The sequence below is a fragment of the Protopterus annectens genome, chromosome 8.part0, assembly GCF_019279795.1.
Source record: "Protopterus annectens isolate FY-2018-M chromosome 8.part0, PAN1.0, whole genome shotgun sequence".
Taxonomy (NCBI): Eukaryota; Metazoa; Chordata; order Ceratodontiformes; family Protopteridae; genus Protopterus; species Protopterus annectens.
Window position 1 is genome coordinate 1,430,528,338 of NC_056741.1, and position 15,003 is coordinate 1,430,543,340.

At 41.1% G+C, this 15,003-nt stretch overlaps 1 protein-coding gene across 3 annotated transcripts in view; it reads left to right on the forward strand.

Moving 5' to 3' along the window:
- SC5D (sterol-C5-desaturase) overlaps positions 1-15,003 on the forward strand; it is a 158,072-nt gene that overhangs the window by 51,160 nt on the left and 91,909 nt on the right. For all 3 annotated transcript variants that reach the window (XM_044081037.1, XM_044081035.1, XM_044081036.1), the window contains exon 2: positions 1,343-1,560. In XM_044081037.1, coding sequence (XP_043936972.1) covers positions 1,351-1,560 — 210 coding nt within the window. In that variant the 5' untranslated portion in view covers positions 1,343-1,350. The remainder of the gene's footprint in view (positions 1-1,342; positions 1,561-15,003) is intronic.

Genomic DNA, 15,003 nt, shown 5'->3' on the forward strand with positions numbered 1-15,003 from the left:
CAAATAGTTCTCTACCACGGATGATCACTTTTAGGAAGAAAACTTGGGGGTATGAGTAACACCTCTCTGATAGCCTGCAGAGAAATAAGTGTGTGCGTGTTATACATTGACTAGATTAGTGCTAGAATGGAAACTGTGCGGCACATAATGATGTCCAGATTTAGTTGCTGCACTAAATCCTCAGGTAAAATCATACTATTCTCAGAACAGTTAGTGAGTTTCATTAACATAGAATCCCATTACCTGTTCCTGGCAGTGGGCTTCCTTTCAATTCTGTATCTCAGTGTATTGAATTACAATATGTTTGCCCCATTTGTGACATCATCAGAAGGTGCCAGCGTATAACACTGAATCAAAAAATAATTGGGCAGTTGTTCAATGTACAGTAGATACAAAACCAAGTTTATTAAACTTAAAAATATAGAGCAATTGATATGACTATAGTAGAAACTACATACTTTAGCATCAGAAAGCCAGCTTTACATGATGAGGGCATAATTACAGCAAAAAGAAGTGCTAAGAAAGCCTTTAAACATGATCTTTAAAAAGAAGGATTTTGAGAAAGAATGCATGAATTCAAAATTCTAAACATTTTACCTGTAGAATGTACTTTATTGACTGCAAAGGCAATTCTGCATGATATCATGTAGTTTATTGCAAACTTTAAAGTAGTTTACCTGAAGAACAAGACTAATACAAATGGTGGCTTTTGTGTTTTCTACTTGATAGTGTTAACATTTTTTTATGTTACTTATTTGTTCTTGTTTATCTATGGATAATTTGGAAAATACTAATATTCCTGCTCTGTTTTTCTGGTTTTATATCTATGATGCAGCTGATTTTTTTTTCACGTAAAATAACAATGTTTCTGATGGATGATCATTTTTCTGTTTGTTTACATTTTTAGGTTGACAAGCAGTGAGATTCTTGTCAGTCTCCAATGCAATATGGCTCAGAATAATTTTATTTAGTGTTTGTTAACTCTTTTCAGCCATAACCTAAACCAAAAAGCAGTAGTGTAAATAAAATACACATAAAAAGACTGCATATAATAAAAGAACAAAAGAAAAGTGTAACATGAAAGAAAAAAAGTTATAAAGTATAGTGCAGCTGAGTATAGCTTATTGGTAATGATTGTAGCAGTCCTTTGAACAAACAAGCTGGAAAGATTGTGATGGAGTCAAATAATTGAAGTAAACTAGACAGTAATGTCTCTGTGATGTGCCAAGGTAGTCTTGTCTTAAGAGTAACTACCAAATTGTTTTTCAGCATTCTTAAAGGCATGTTTTTTTTTTCTGTTGATGGTGATAATTTCTTACCCTAAGAGTTTCCTGTCTTGCAGGTACCAGGATGGATATTGTACTTCAGCATGCAGATTTCTACTTCTTTACCCCATATGTCTATCCAATTACCTGGCCTGAAGATGGGCCCATGCGACAGTTCCTCAGTCTCCTGGCAGTTACAAACCTTGGTGCAGTAATTCTTTATTTTTTGTTTGGAACTTTGAGCTATTGGTTCATCTTTGACCACAGTCTTAAGAAACATCCCCAGTTTCTGGAGGTAAGTTTTGAAGTATCTAAGGCCATTGAAATGCTGTAGTGTGTTTTGCTTATCAGCAGTGAACAGTGATCTATAATTTTAACTCTTAAATCTTGCATGTTTGTACCAGTTTAGGCTTTTTTATCAAATATGTTACTATAAATCTACTTAAAACCTTGGGTCTTAATTATGGTTACTTAAGGCAGGAATAATGATTCCAAAACTCTAACACATAAGGAGTGGTTCTGGCCCAGAAATTGTATCAGCCATTTGGGCAATTTTTCCATCTCTCTCTCAACTTTCTGATTTAAAAGCCCACATTTGCACTTGTTTCTTTCCTGTAACTAGTCTAGTTTGGATACCGATTCTTAGTTTTAGCACTTGAATTTGCTTATCCGTGTTCGGCACTTATCCAGAACTTGTTGTAAGCACTAAATAAGCTACAAATTACTACAGCACTCAACCTTCCTCATTACCTAGAGGAAAACAGTTTTTGTACTTCCTCACTTGCTTAGAGAAAAACATCTCTTGTAATCACTTTACTCACTTGCCTGGAGGAAAATATTTTTTTTATTCAGACATGTCCAAGGGTCAGCTCCCAGTATTCTCTCCTGTCTGTCTGATGAATCTAGGCATCTTGGGACAATGTAGCAATTGCCTCATGTACACAGAGACACAACCCTCTCCTCCTACCACCTAACACTACAACCTGTGAGAGATGCACTTAAAGCTGTCTCCAACCAAGACTGAACTTGACAGTCAAGAGGAGAAGGTAAACACTTGCACCACACCACTCATCACATAGTCCCACTAAACCTACACCACCAAAATCCACACTTAGAAACACAAAAACATTTGCGGAGGCTCGCAATAATAATCTGCTCAAGCAACAGGGACCTCCAAAGCAGAAAAGCAAACAACCTCCACCCCCCCCCCAACACAACCTAAATGACACATAGCCCACTGACTCAGTGTGCCACTCAACCACAGCTCATAAGGCAAAACAACATACCCAACACTATAGCTATAGATGACTATAACCAAACACACTGTGTCCCATTCACCCGGCTAAACAAGGAGAAAGTTACTGTCAGCTGCCTGTCGGGTGCCAGGATCCGCCACATAACCCACACACTCTGGTCTCTCCACAACAAGTACAAATATGACTCTGTCATTGTCCATGTTGGTGTGAATGACCTGAGAAGTACCTCCCTGGACTTCATGAAAAGAGACATGGAAGAGCTCTCCGTTCTTGTAGCCCAGGCAGGTATGACCCAAGCCCTAAGTAGCATCCTGCCTTCGCCCAGAATGATATCGCAGTACAAGGACAAAATGATTGACTTCAACAATTGGATAAGCTTCTGGTGTCATTCTAAGGGGATCCAATATCTGTCTGCCTGGGACGACATGGTCGACAGAACATGATGCTTTGCCAGAGATGGCCTGCACTTGTCACCCCTGGGATTCTGGATACTGGCTAAGGCTCTTGACACCCCTATAGTGCCTTTTTTAGGCAAGGTTCAAATGACAAATTCACCACCATGACAGCAACAGGCAAGCAAAAACCGAGGGTAATGCTACTCAGTGCTAGAAATCTAAATCTCAAAATGCAATCCCTCGAGGCACTCCTTAAAAAGGAGAACATTAATATCTGTGCAGTGAGTGAGACCTGGTTCAAGGCTCGAGAGAGCACCCCTGCATTACCAGGCTATAACTCATACCACACTTTTCGGCCATATAACCTGGACCAGATCACCAAAGATGGAGGTGTGTCCATATTCATTAAGGATATCCACACCTCTAGGCTAGTTGCTCAGCATAATGCATTTGAGGTTATGCAAGTGCAACTAACTCTGGGCAGAACTGCAATCCAAATTGTCGCTTGCTACATATCCCCCACCATGCCCCATGATTCCCACTCCTCTTTTCTTGATATACTGGAGAATATTAGGGTTCAACCAAACACTCTAATAATGGGCGATTTCACCTATCCCATCATTAACTGTGAAAACTACTCATGTACCAAATCCTTCACTCATTGGTTTCTGGAATTCATAAATTCCAGTGCCCTGGATCATCTTATCCATACCCCCACCAGGGGCAACAGTATTGTACACCTAGTCATTGCCAACATGAGTGACCGGTGTTCCACACCTGAAGTCAACTCCTCATTGGTCAGATCCGAACACAAGCTAATCACCCTAGATATCCACATCCCGTCCCCAACCCCATTAAGGAAACCATGGTAACAAAATTCTCCAAAGCCAACTTCATGCTTCTTAAGACAGAAGTAGTGAACTTCATGACACCCATGCAGATGGACATAACAGTTACGACTGCTGAATCCTACACAAATGCACTCTATAAACACTTACAAGAGTGCATGGATTGTGCTATCCCAAATAGAACCAAGACGCTATACTTCAAAAAAGGAAGCCAATCTGGTGGTCCCCTGCCATAAACAAACTCTACAACAGAAGGAAGAAACTGTTGCAAAAGAGAGTAAAATCCCATGAGTGGTGGAGCTCCTTGGTCAGCCTCAGTAAGAAGCTGAGATCCCTTTCAAGATTCTCCAAAGCTAGCTATGAAAACAAAATCGCCACTGATTCTAGGGAGATCCACAAAGTTTTCTATAGCTATGTCAAGAATCTTGATGGCAACACCCAGATCTGCTCTGAGTTACAGCACAACGGCATAAAAATTACAATACCAACTAATATTGCCAACATCCTGGCAGGTAGGTTCAGTGCTAACTTTACCCCCCACCCCCCACCCGCTAAAGGGCCCATATCTATACAGGAAGAATGCAGAGTCCCTGTAATCACAGCTATGCAGGTAAAAGCTGCACTCTCTAAAGCCAAAAACACTGTATCCATGGGATCGGACAACATCCCAGACTGAGTTTTATATGAACTTCGGAACGAACTGGCTCCCTACCTAAGCACCATGTTCAGTCATAGCCTCATGTCAGGCTTTGTCCCCACTGAATGATGGACAGCAACAGTTCTCCCACTCCACATAGGGGGAGCCACCACTGATCCTGGGAATTATCGTCCTATTAGCCTGACGAGCATGGTGTGTAAAGCCATGGAACTCCTAAACAAAGACATTGGTAACCTCCAAACTTTGGATCCCACCCAGTTCTGGTTTGTGAATGGCAGCTCATGCCTCCTGAATCTGATCGACTTCTTTGAGGCAGTCACCAAAGCCTTAGACGAGGATAAGGTGGTTCACACAGCCTATCTTGACCTCGCCAAGGCTTTTGACACCATCCCCCAATCTGGAATTATAGCTAAACTCACTAAACTAGGTATAAATCCTTACGTCACAAGATGGGTTGCCAACTGGCTCACTGACAGAACCCACACTGTAAAAATTGCAGACTCCAAATCTGACTTCAAACCAGTGACAAGTAGAGTACCACAGGTTTCAGTCCTGGGACCTCTCCTGTTTGGTATCTACTTCTCTGAAGTACAGGCTAACACAGAAGGCCTTTGGCTAACAAAGTTCGCAGATGACTGAAAACTAGGAGCCGTAGTCGAGTCCCCAAATGATGTGGACATCCTACAAAAGGGCCTCACTGAGACAGATGCCTGGTGTCAGAGCCATGGCCTCAAGCTCAATGCCAAAAAGTGCATTGTCATCCCCTTTGGTAAAAACTGTGTACCCATGAACCACCACATAGGCGGCAGTCTACTTAACGGGGAATGTGTGTTAAGAGACCTTGGGATCCAGGTGGACAGTAGTCTATCCTTTGATAAAAACTCTCAGTCTTGAAGAGGCTATTATATATTTCAATAACAAATTCTTAACAATCCTCAACAGGCATGCACCTAAACGATCTATTAGAATAAAGTCCAAACCTGCCCCCTGGCTCTCAAAAGATACTAGACAAAAGATATTACTTAGAAATAAATCCTGGGTTAAGTGGAGGGCAAACAGAAATACTTCGGAACAACAAACCTTTAGACAGTTGAGAAATGCTACAAAAAAAGCTATACTCTGACAAAAAAATTCTACTATTGTAAATTGCAGCAAATTCACCACAGTAATCCACAAACATTCTGGTCAAACTTAAATAACCTCCTTCATCCTGGCCACTCTAGCACTCCTTCCCCTCTAGGGTCAGAAAGCAATACCTCCCATCAAACTGCCAATGCCTTTAATACCTTTTTCGCAGACACCATACAATCTCCAGCCAGTCAACTAGCCTCAGACATCTCGGATCTACTCAACTCCCCGCCTGATACCCGGCCAACTTTCCAACTGCAACCCATCTCTAACTCTTACATCCAAAAACTTATCCACAAACTTAAGTCTTGTACCCCTTCTGCCGACGAGTTACCATCTGAATATCTACAGCAAGCAGCTAAATTAGTTGCCTATCCTGTATCCATCCTGATAAACTGTACCATAATTGAAGGAACCATTCCAGATCTCTGGAAAATCTCCCACATTATCCCTTACATAAACAAGGTAACTGTAACGACTATTCTAACTACAGGCCTATAGCTTTCCTTTCACCATTAGCAAAGATTATGGAAAAATGTATCCACCATCAGCTAATGGACTACTTAACTTAACATTCTAGCAAACTGCCAGCATGGTTTCAGTCCTTTTCATAGTACCACCTCAGCTCTACTATCCTTCACCAACTCCATTAACCACAACCGTAATAACAGCACCATCTCATCGGCACTCTTTATCGACCTGTCAAAAGCCTTTGACATGGGTAACCACCCCCTACTCATAAATACTCTGTCATCCCTCTCTCTAGATGCCATAGCAATTCTCTGGTTCAAGTCTTACCGTAGTAACGTACATCAGGCAGTTCCTTGGGAGAATCAACTATCATCCCACCTGCCAGTTTCCCTTGGAGTCTCTCAGGGCTCTATGCTTGGTCCTCCTCTTTTCTCTTTATTCATCAATGACCTTTATGTAGATATCCCTCAAGCCACCTGTATACAGTATGCTGATGATTTTACGATCATATGCTGTGCCAACTCTATATCTGAACTTCAATCTTTAACCCAGACAGCTTTCAACACAGTAGAGACATGGTTCTTGAAACGGTGCCTTCTTTTGAATGCCAAAAAGACCAAGCTACTACTGTTTACACCAAACAGTAAGTCCTCCCCCATAGATTTCTCCATCCGATCTGATAATGGCATCCTTATATCCCCCGACTCTACAACCAAAACTGTAAGGAATCACAATTGATAATAACCTCACCTTTGATAATCACATTAATAACACCATTAAATCTGTAAATAAAAAAACTGGGCTCCCTATATAGGATAAAACCCTTCTTAACTCCAACAGCCAGAACTGCTATTGCCCACTCCCATCTAATTTCAACTCTTCTGTATGCTGCACCCATATACACAAATCTAAAAAAAAGAATCTTACTAAACTAGCTAACTCCTACAATAGTACTGCTAGATTTGCCACTGGAAACCCATATAGAACTCACCACTGTCTTAACCTTCATCAGCTATACTGGCTCAAACTAAAAAACATTCTGATACTTTCCCAACTTACCATTGTCCATAGGATTTTCTACCAACCCAACAACACACCGATACTCAACAACCTTATAGCACCCTGTAGAAATCTTAATTCCTTATGCTCTTCCAACAAACTTCTAGCTAGCACCACCAAGTCTAATAACTTGGCTGGGGACTCCTTGTTCTCCAATACCGCTGGAAAACAATGGAACCTCTTGTTGTCTGACCTAACCTCACTACCCTCCCTCCCAATCTTTAAACAGAGTCTCAAGAAACACCTTAAAACTCACTGGCTATGCCCTTGCTGTTACCCAGACTAATCTTCTGGATGTTTCTGCTGCTATCTCTAGACTTCCTATTTTCTTCCACTCTTTGCTGTCTACCGCTCTGAAGTAGTAGCACCCATAAGCAATCTGAACTACTTGGGTTATGTATGTATCCTTGAAAGTAGTATTCTTTCCTATCTTTATACTTCCTCCTTTTTCTACTATTACTGCTTACCCCCTTGGAAGTAGTAACTGACTGGAGTAAACTAGAATAACCGAGGATATGAATGTATCTTTATGTACTGGTAGTTGCCTTAGATATTCATACTGTAAAAATGATTTGTAGGTGTATTATGTTTTAATGTAATGTGTTTCATAGTTTTACCCATTATTCAAATTGTAATACTTTTTCTTATACATTGTAAAACGTTTTGTTGTTTATATGTGGAGCTTTTCTCCCCGGGCCTCTACTGAAAATGGAAATATATCCAGCTAGACCAGCCCGGTCAACAAATGTAAAATAACAAAAATAAATAATCACATCGCCACAGTAGTCAGGAAATCCTTCTACGTGGCACACCTCATCACAAAAGGATTCTTATCCAGGAAAAAAAGAGGTCATTGTTCCCCTCTACGTGATGCTCATTAGACCCATTATAGAGTACAGTGCCCCTTTTTGAATGTACCTCACAAGACATCTGCAGCAGCTGGAAAGGCCACAGAAGTACCTCACAAATAGGATTACCGGCCTCAAACAGATGCCCTATACTGACTGTCTCAAAAAAACAGCTTTACTCCGTAGCATATCGCCTACTCCGAGGTGATCTCTGCCTAACATATAAAACTATGTCAAACCCAGAGCTGTTGGACATGCGACACCTAAAGAAATCCTAATCCATCCGAGCTACACGCTCTAGGGACCTAAACCTTGTCCCCACAATAAACAAGACCTGCTGGAGGGATAGATTCCTGTCCCAGAGACTTCCCATACTCTGATCTGTGTCAAGCAAAGTTCCTCATTAGCACTCTTCAAGAAAAATCTTGATGAGTGGATGGGAAGTAGGAAATACACCTTGGGGATCACTTCTGTGGCTCTGCTCGACAGGGGCACAGGAAAATAATTTTAAGTAAGGAGCAAGACCCCTGACACACACACACACACACACACACATATATATATATATATATATATATATATATATATATATATATATATACACACACACACACACACACACACACACACACACACACACACACACATATATACACACACACACACACACATATATATATACACACACACATATACACACACACACACACACATATACACACACACACACATATACACACACACACACACACACATATATACACACACACACACACACACAGTGGAAGTTGCTTTCTCTTTTTGTCAGTGTTCTTTATTTTCCAAAAGGAGGAGGAAGCCCTGCAGGTATTAAAGACATATGATTAAGTGCCCTTGCTTGCTTATGCCCCATGCCTTCTAGACTCTCTTAAGGGGCATTGGAAGGCGTTCCATTAGCATTTGTGATTCAGCTTTTTTTAGCTCATGTAAAAAACTTGCATAGCTCTTAAATTTCTTATCGGAAGTACCACCTTGAGTGACTGGCAGGTGATGACACATTATGGTTAATATCTCCCTTCTCCTTTTTAGTTTCATCCTTTTTGCTGTTCTGCATTGGCCCCTTTAACTATGGAGAAGGTCCAGATTTGATCACTTGCTTGCCAGTGGGGGCTGTAATCTTTCCTATTAGAGGGAAGGGTGCTCAAATCCCATGTAGTTGTGTCCAGTATTAAGGGTCCCTTAATGCCCACTCTTCCCTCCTTCACCATGAGGACATTGGTAGGGGAAGCTGCAGAGATGTTCACTATCTTACTTTGGGGGAGGGGCTCTGCAGTGCATCCTCCAAATGTTCGGTGCAGCTGGTCCTCATCAGTAACAGTAGCCTTAAAATTTCTCAGTCCCCCTACACTATTCGGGTGTTGACTGCACAAGCAAAACTGAAAAGGCGAATACCCCTTCTTAGATTGGATAGTAATGATTGGTTAACTTGCCTAGGATTCCAGAGGCAGCGCTTTTATCCAGTAGGGATCCCCTGTTTCTCAGGTGGAAGTTAAAAGGGGTGGACTCCTTGGACTGTAGGGTCCCTTCAGGCTGTCATGTAGAGGCCATCCATTACAGGCAGGAGGATATGACCACATGCCACTTTCCATTCCCTTAATTAAAGCAGGAGTCCCTAAGTTTGTCATCATGTTTATGGAGGCGATCTGGGCTGTAGAATTTCCAGACTGCTTTACAGTATTTGTCTCCTCCGGGGTACCTGAGCGTCTTGTTTACAGGTTGGTTGAGATCCTTGAACTGAGGGTATATCTTGCCTTTTCAAACATTTGGAGTCCTCAGACCTTGATTCACTTTGTGAACCCTCCTTTGACCTACTCAGGAATGCCTGCTTACTGCTCCCTTTAAGTGCTTAACCAAATCCCTTTTCTTCTAAATCCTAAATTCTTTTAACTTAATCCTTATGCCCCATGCCTTCTAGACTCTCTTAAGGGGCATTGGAAGGCCTTCCATTAGCATTTGTGATTCAGCTTTTTTTGGCTCATGTAAAAAACTTGCATAGCTCTTAAATTTCTTATCGGAAGTACCACCTTGAGTGACTGGCAGGTGATGACGTATTCTGGTTAATATGCTGCTGAGGAAGTTCTGATTTGGCTCATGCTGGAGAATTTGACCATGTAGACAGGGTGGTAACTTGTCTGCTTCTGCAGGTATTGGAGAGGTTTAGAATACCAACTGCACAGTCTCTGTTCCACAACAGGAACGGAGTTATACCCTGCCCTTTCTCTCTGACAAAGGGCAGGATTCAGGCCTTGCCCTAGCTATCCAGGCATAAACCCTCCCTTTTAGAGGGCTCCTGTCCATCTCTTTGAGGAGAACTTTTTTGTTTTGAGTTTAAGCTTGGTATTTTTGTCTTCTCTTTGATTATTTGGCCTAGTGATATTAAAGTTCATCCTGGGCTAATATTTGCTCCTTGTAGTTCCACCTTGTGCACATGTCCAGGTTCCCTGCACCTGTAGAAGGTGCACATTCTCCAGCTCATGGAGTCCCTTCTGTTCTCATCTTCTCCTTTAGAAAGTGTTCTCCCATTTACTTTCAGTGTACAGAAGAAGTAGGGATGCAGAATGGTTTTGCTTTCAGTGTACAGAAGAAGCGGAAATGCAGAATGGTGTAGAGTTGGTCCTGAATCATGTCCCAAGTTGGACCACTGACTCTTTTGAGTGAGCCACTAAGACAAAAATTAACTGTAGGCTCCTATTTGTGTATAATCCATTCAATGGATTAACGCCTATTTTGCAGGAGTTCTTGGATTTCCTCATCAATCCATTGTTGGCTTTCCTTAACTGGTTATCGTGGGTTACTTTTAACATGTCTGTGCGTGATGGATTAGTAGCCCTTACTAAAGAGTTTTCAAATTGGATTCCTTTTCCAGTTCCAGAATCTTGAGCTTCATAAGGTAATTAACTAAGCTACCCACTTGTATGATGACTTGAATGGTTATTTTTAGTTGCAGGAAGTTGGATAAAAGTTTTTGTCTGATGTCCACTTTGCCGGATTTAGTCGTAATATAGCTTATTCAATTTTCATGATTTTCTGCACATTGAGTACAAACATTTGTTTAATGTACATTGTACCCCTTTCTGTCTTGCCTTCAATGAGCTTTTCTTGGACTGCAGTACGTTTTCATTTGAGATGCTTGTATGGTCCTGGAATGGTTTGCTTCCACCTCTTAGACTGTGTTTGGAGAGTAGTTCTGTAGTAAACTAGCCCTTTGCATGCCCTCTGTAGATGTGTGGCTCAGCAGGGCTCCAGTGTGGGTACAGTTTATTTATGTACTTCACCTCAGTTTGTCTGACTATATACAGTACCACAGTTATTTTAGTGATGGCTAATGTTGCCTCTCCTGTCCTCGTGTACATAAGGATTACCTATGTGAGCAATGTCTAAAAGTAGGATGTACTGATCTGGATGTTAACAGGCTTAAAGTTTTTTTTTTTCTCCAAAACTGTGGCTATAGCCTTTTGTGCCACATTAAGGGCCTCCACAGATCCTGCCTTACCCTGTCATTGTTATTTATAGGGACCATGGTACAGAATCTAGACCTGGACGAGGAATCTTTTTTGTAGAGCTTTGTAAATGTATGTACTGAGGAGCAAGATGCAACCTCTAGAGTACTTCTCCAGTCCACCCCTTTCCAGAAACCCACAGAATAAGCCAAAACCATTGTGCATTGGGCCCTAACCCAAACTGGAAGGGGATTGTTATAATGAGTATAAGAAAAGGCAATAGCATGAGACAAACACATTGAAATAGTCAGCTTTGACACTGGTTGTCATTTCATCTTACCTTTGTATGTGACAAACAATTGATCAGCTTTCCTTAAGGCTTAAGTTTTACCTAAGCATTATCTGAGCTGCCTGTGAACATCCAGTGTGTGAATAACCTTTCCTGTCTTATTCTTGGGTTTAAAAAAGATTAATAGTCTGTTTTAAAGCAAACTCTGAGCCACCCTTAATTGTAAAAAAAAAAAAAAAAAAAAAAAGGATTAGTTGTTAAAGAAACCTGTCCTTGTGAAAAAATGAGGTAGGGTTAACTCACCCATAAGTACCTGTAACTCAGATACTCACCTAGCAGAAGTCAGAGCAATGACTAGTACAGTTTGTCCTGTTAAGAACCTCAATTCAGCCTGATGAGCTGGTTCAAATGCAGAAAAAGTGAGCTCTTCAAGCTGAAAAGTAAGATTGTAAGGAGGAGCTGTCTGTTTCCTAGGTTGACACACATGCAACACCCTTTCAAAATCCTTTTTATCTTAAGAATGGTTATAAAGGGGGGGGGGGATCTAAGTTCAAACCAGCATAAATGTCCAACAAATTAACCTTGATAGTGGAATAAGAAAGACCTGGAAACAGTAACTCACACAAATAATCAAGAACCAGAGGCAGCTGGGCCAGGAGAGGATCTCGTTCCCTGGACTGGCAGCAACTGGAAAATCCCCTTTTAAACTGTTGACCCTTCTGTGTTTGTAGAATCTATTACCACCAAATTCTATGCACATGTGTTTAGCTGCACAGTAGTAAATAAAATACCAAATTTAAAAATAGCTCTCGTCGAACCGAAATATAAACAGGCTTTACAGTAATAGAAAAAAGGTCATTGCACATAAAATTAAATGCAACTTCCTACATGCCAAAAACACTCTTGCTAAACTTAACAGGGAATTCCAGACCCTGATCAAAGCTAGATGTGAGGTAAAAATGGCAACCTAGGCAAAAGGCAATTGCAAAGCTTTCCTTAACTATGCTAGAAACCTGAGAAGCGGTGTTGAACATTTTGTAGAGCTAATAGTGAATGACATCGCATACTCCAGACCTGGAGGGATGTACTACTGAATAAATTTTGCTCTAACCCCCCCCCCCCAATCCCCTAACTTTACTAGATCAGATACCTGCATTTGCACAGACCACACACAGCTTTCCCAAGCTTAAGTCCTCAAAGCATTATCCAAGGCCAAGAGCAATGATTCTGTGGGGCAGACAACATTTCAGGATGCCTGCTGGCCAGCCTTAAAACAGTACCTGTCAAACCCCCTGCAGAGACGATTAAATATCAGCCTTCAGACACGCTTTGTGCCAGAAGAATAGAAGACAGCAGCAGTCATTCCCACTGCACAAAGGTTGCTTTCTCACCAGGAATATCAAGGGCCTAAATCATAAAAGCTACACTGACCATTTCAAAGCCCTGTTCCTCTTCTCATGTCTTACAAGCTGCTGAGGGGCAATTTCTGTCTCTTTCAGAGCCTCAACCAACCCCATCCTTTTAGATGCACTACACATCTGCAAGTTGAATTGTGGCATAAACACCCACTGGAGATCTTGAGCTCATCTGCATCATAAATAGAAAATATTAGAGGTATAGATATGTGTCAGAAAGAATAACATTTCTCTGGAATCTTCTTCCTCTCAGCATAAAGCAAAGTGCGTCTGTTACTCTGTTCAGTAATCTGAATGCACAGATGGGAAACTTGAGTCCATCCCAGGTTTGACGACTTTGTCCCTTATGGATAGGGACAACTTGTAAATATCTGGGGCTTTTATCTGTAAGTACATGGGCTTTAGATTATTCATAATTAAAATACATATAAGAAAAACTTCTTAGGGAATACATGGCTAGTTTTCTAAGGATCCTCATGGAGCAATAGCCTTCTAAGTGCTTATGAATCTATCAATATGGGAAAATTTATGTAGGCTTTGATGTGACAAACATAGTATGTATGCATTATTTAAGGGGGTGTGGGAGTCAAAGTTCCCCCCAAGAAATTGATTTTGTAGTGTGTCTGTGTTCATGGAATGGAAGGATGTAGTGCAGGGTATGCCTCAGTCTCGATTTCTTTATTGTTTTAGTGTGATGGAATACTGTTGGAAGTTGTTGTGATTGTGTTTCATTTCCAGTATTATTGTAACTGTTTTTTGTGAAGTAAGTTTTTTTTTTTTTTTTTTTTTTTTTTTTTTTTTTTTTTTTTGAAGTTGTACAATTCTTATTTCCCTGGTGTAACACATTACTGTTGAACAGAAGGATATTCTACCTGCCAGACCTAGTTCAAAGAGCATTTTTCTTTGTATAGTTTTTCGACAATATACCTACCCAGAATCGAGCTTTCTGTCAGCCAGAAGCTACATTGTCATCATCCGGGCACCCTTGAGATTGCTTTGTCCTCTTGCTGGCATCCCAAGAATGAAACCATTTTTTTTTCTTGCCTAACTCTGTCCCTAGTGGTGACATGAGCACTTACATTACTCCAAGGGCTCTATCCATATGTATCTGCTTCGACTCACAGGTACCAACAGAAGCAACAACCACCAGTTTGTCACTGGACTCCTTTCTTCCTGGCAGCGGCAGGCCCTCATCATGGTGGGCCACCTTTCTCCAGCCAAGGTCTTGCCATTAGTGCAGCAACTTAGGGTGGGAAACGTCATCCGTACCCCACCCAAGGATGGTATGCTCATCCTCACTGTTAGCACAGTCAAGCAACTGAGCTGTTAGTCAAAATCTGATTGCTTGGACTTTGTCAGGACTTCTCTGTATGCCACTAGCATATGCAAGTTCGAGTGTTTTTGATTTATTATTTCCCTTGAAAAAGAATATTAAAGACTTTTAGTGCATAAACTAAAAAGGTCCATTCAGTGGCATGTGTGTGAATTTGACTACCCAACCATTTTCATTTCTGGCTTTATCCATTTTAACTTCACAGGGAGATGGAGCTTAAACTGGCAGTCACTGGATATAAAACAGGAAGTAATCATGGACAGAGTGCCAGTCTGTTGCAAGTTACTCATGTGTAGAAGCACGTATACACTCGTACACATGCATATTTAGGGACATTTTTTTTGCATCACCTGGTCACCTTCCCCCATGTATTGGGATATGCAAGGAAGTTAGAAACCCCAGCAAAATCACATGCAGACACATAAAAGACACAGTTTATTAGTAGCTTTTCAATGTGATGTACTCCTGCAGCCAGATCCACGCTAGAAGTTGTTCTGAAGGTTCTAAGGCAGTTGTTGCACAAAGGGATAAAGCCAAGACCATAGCTGGGGTGACCAGA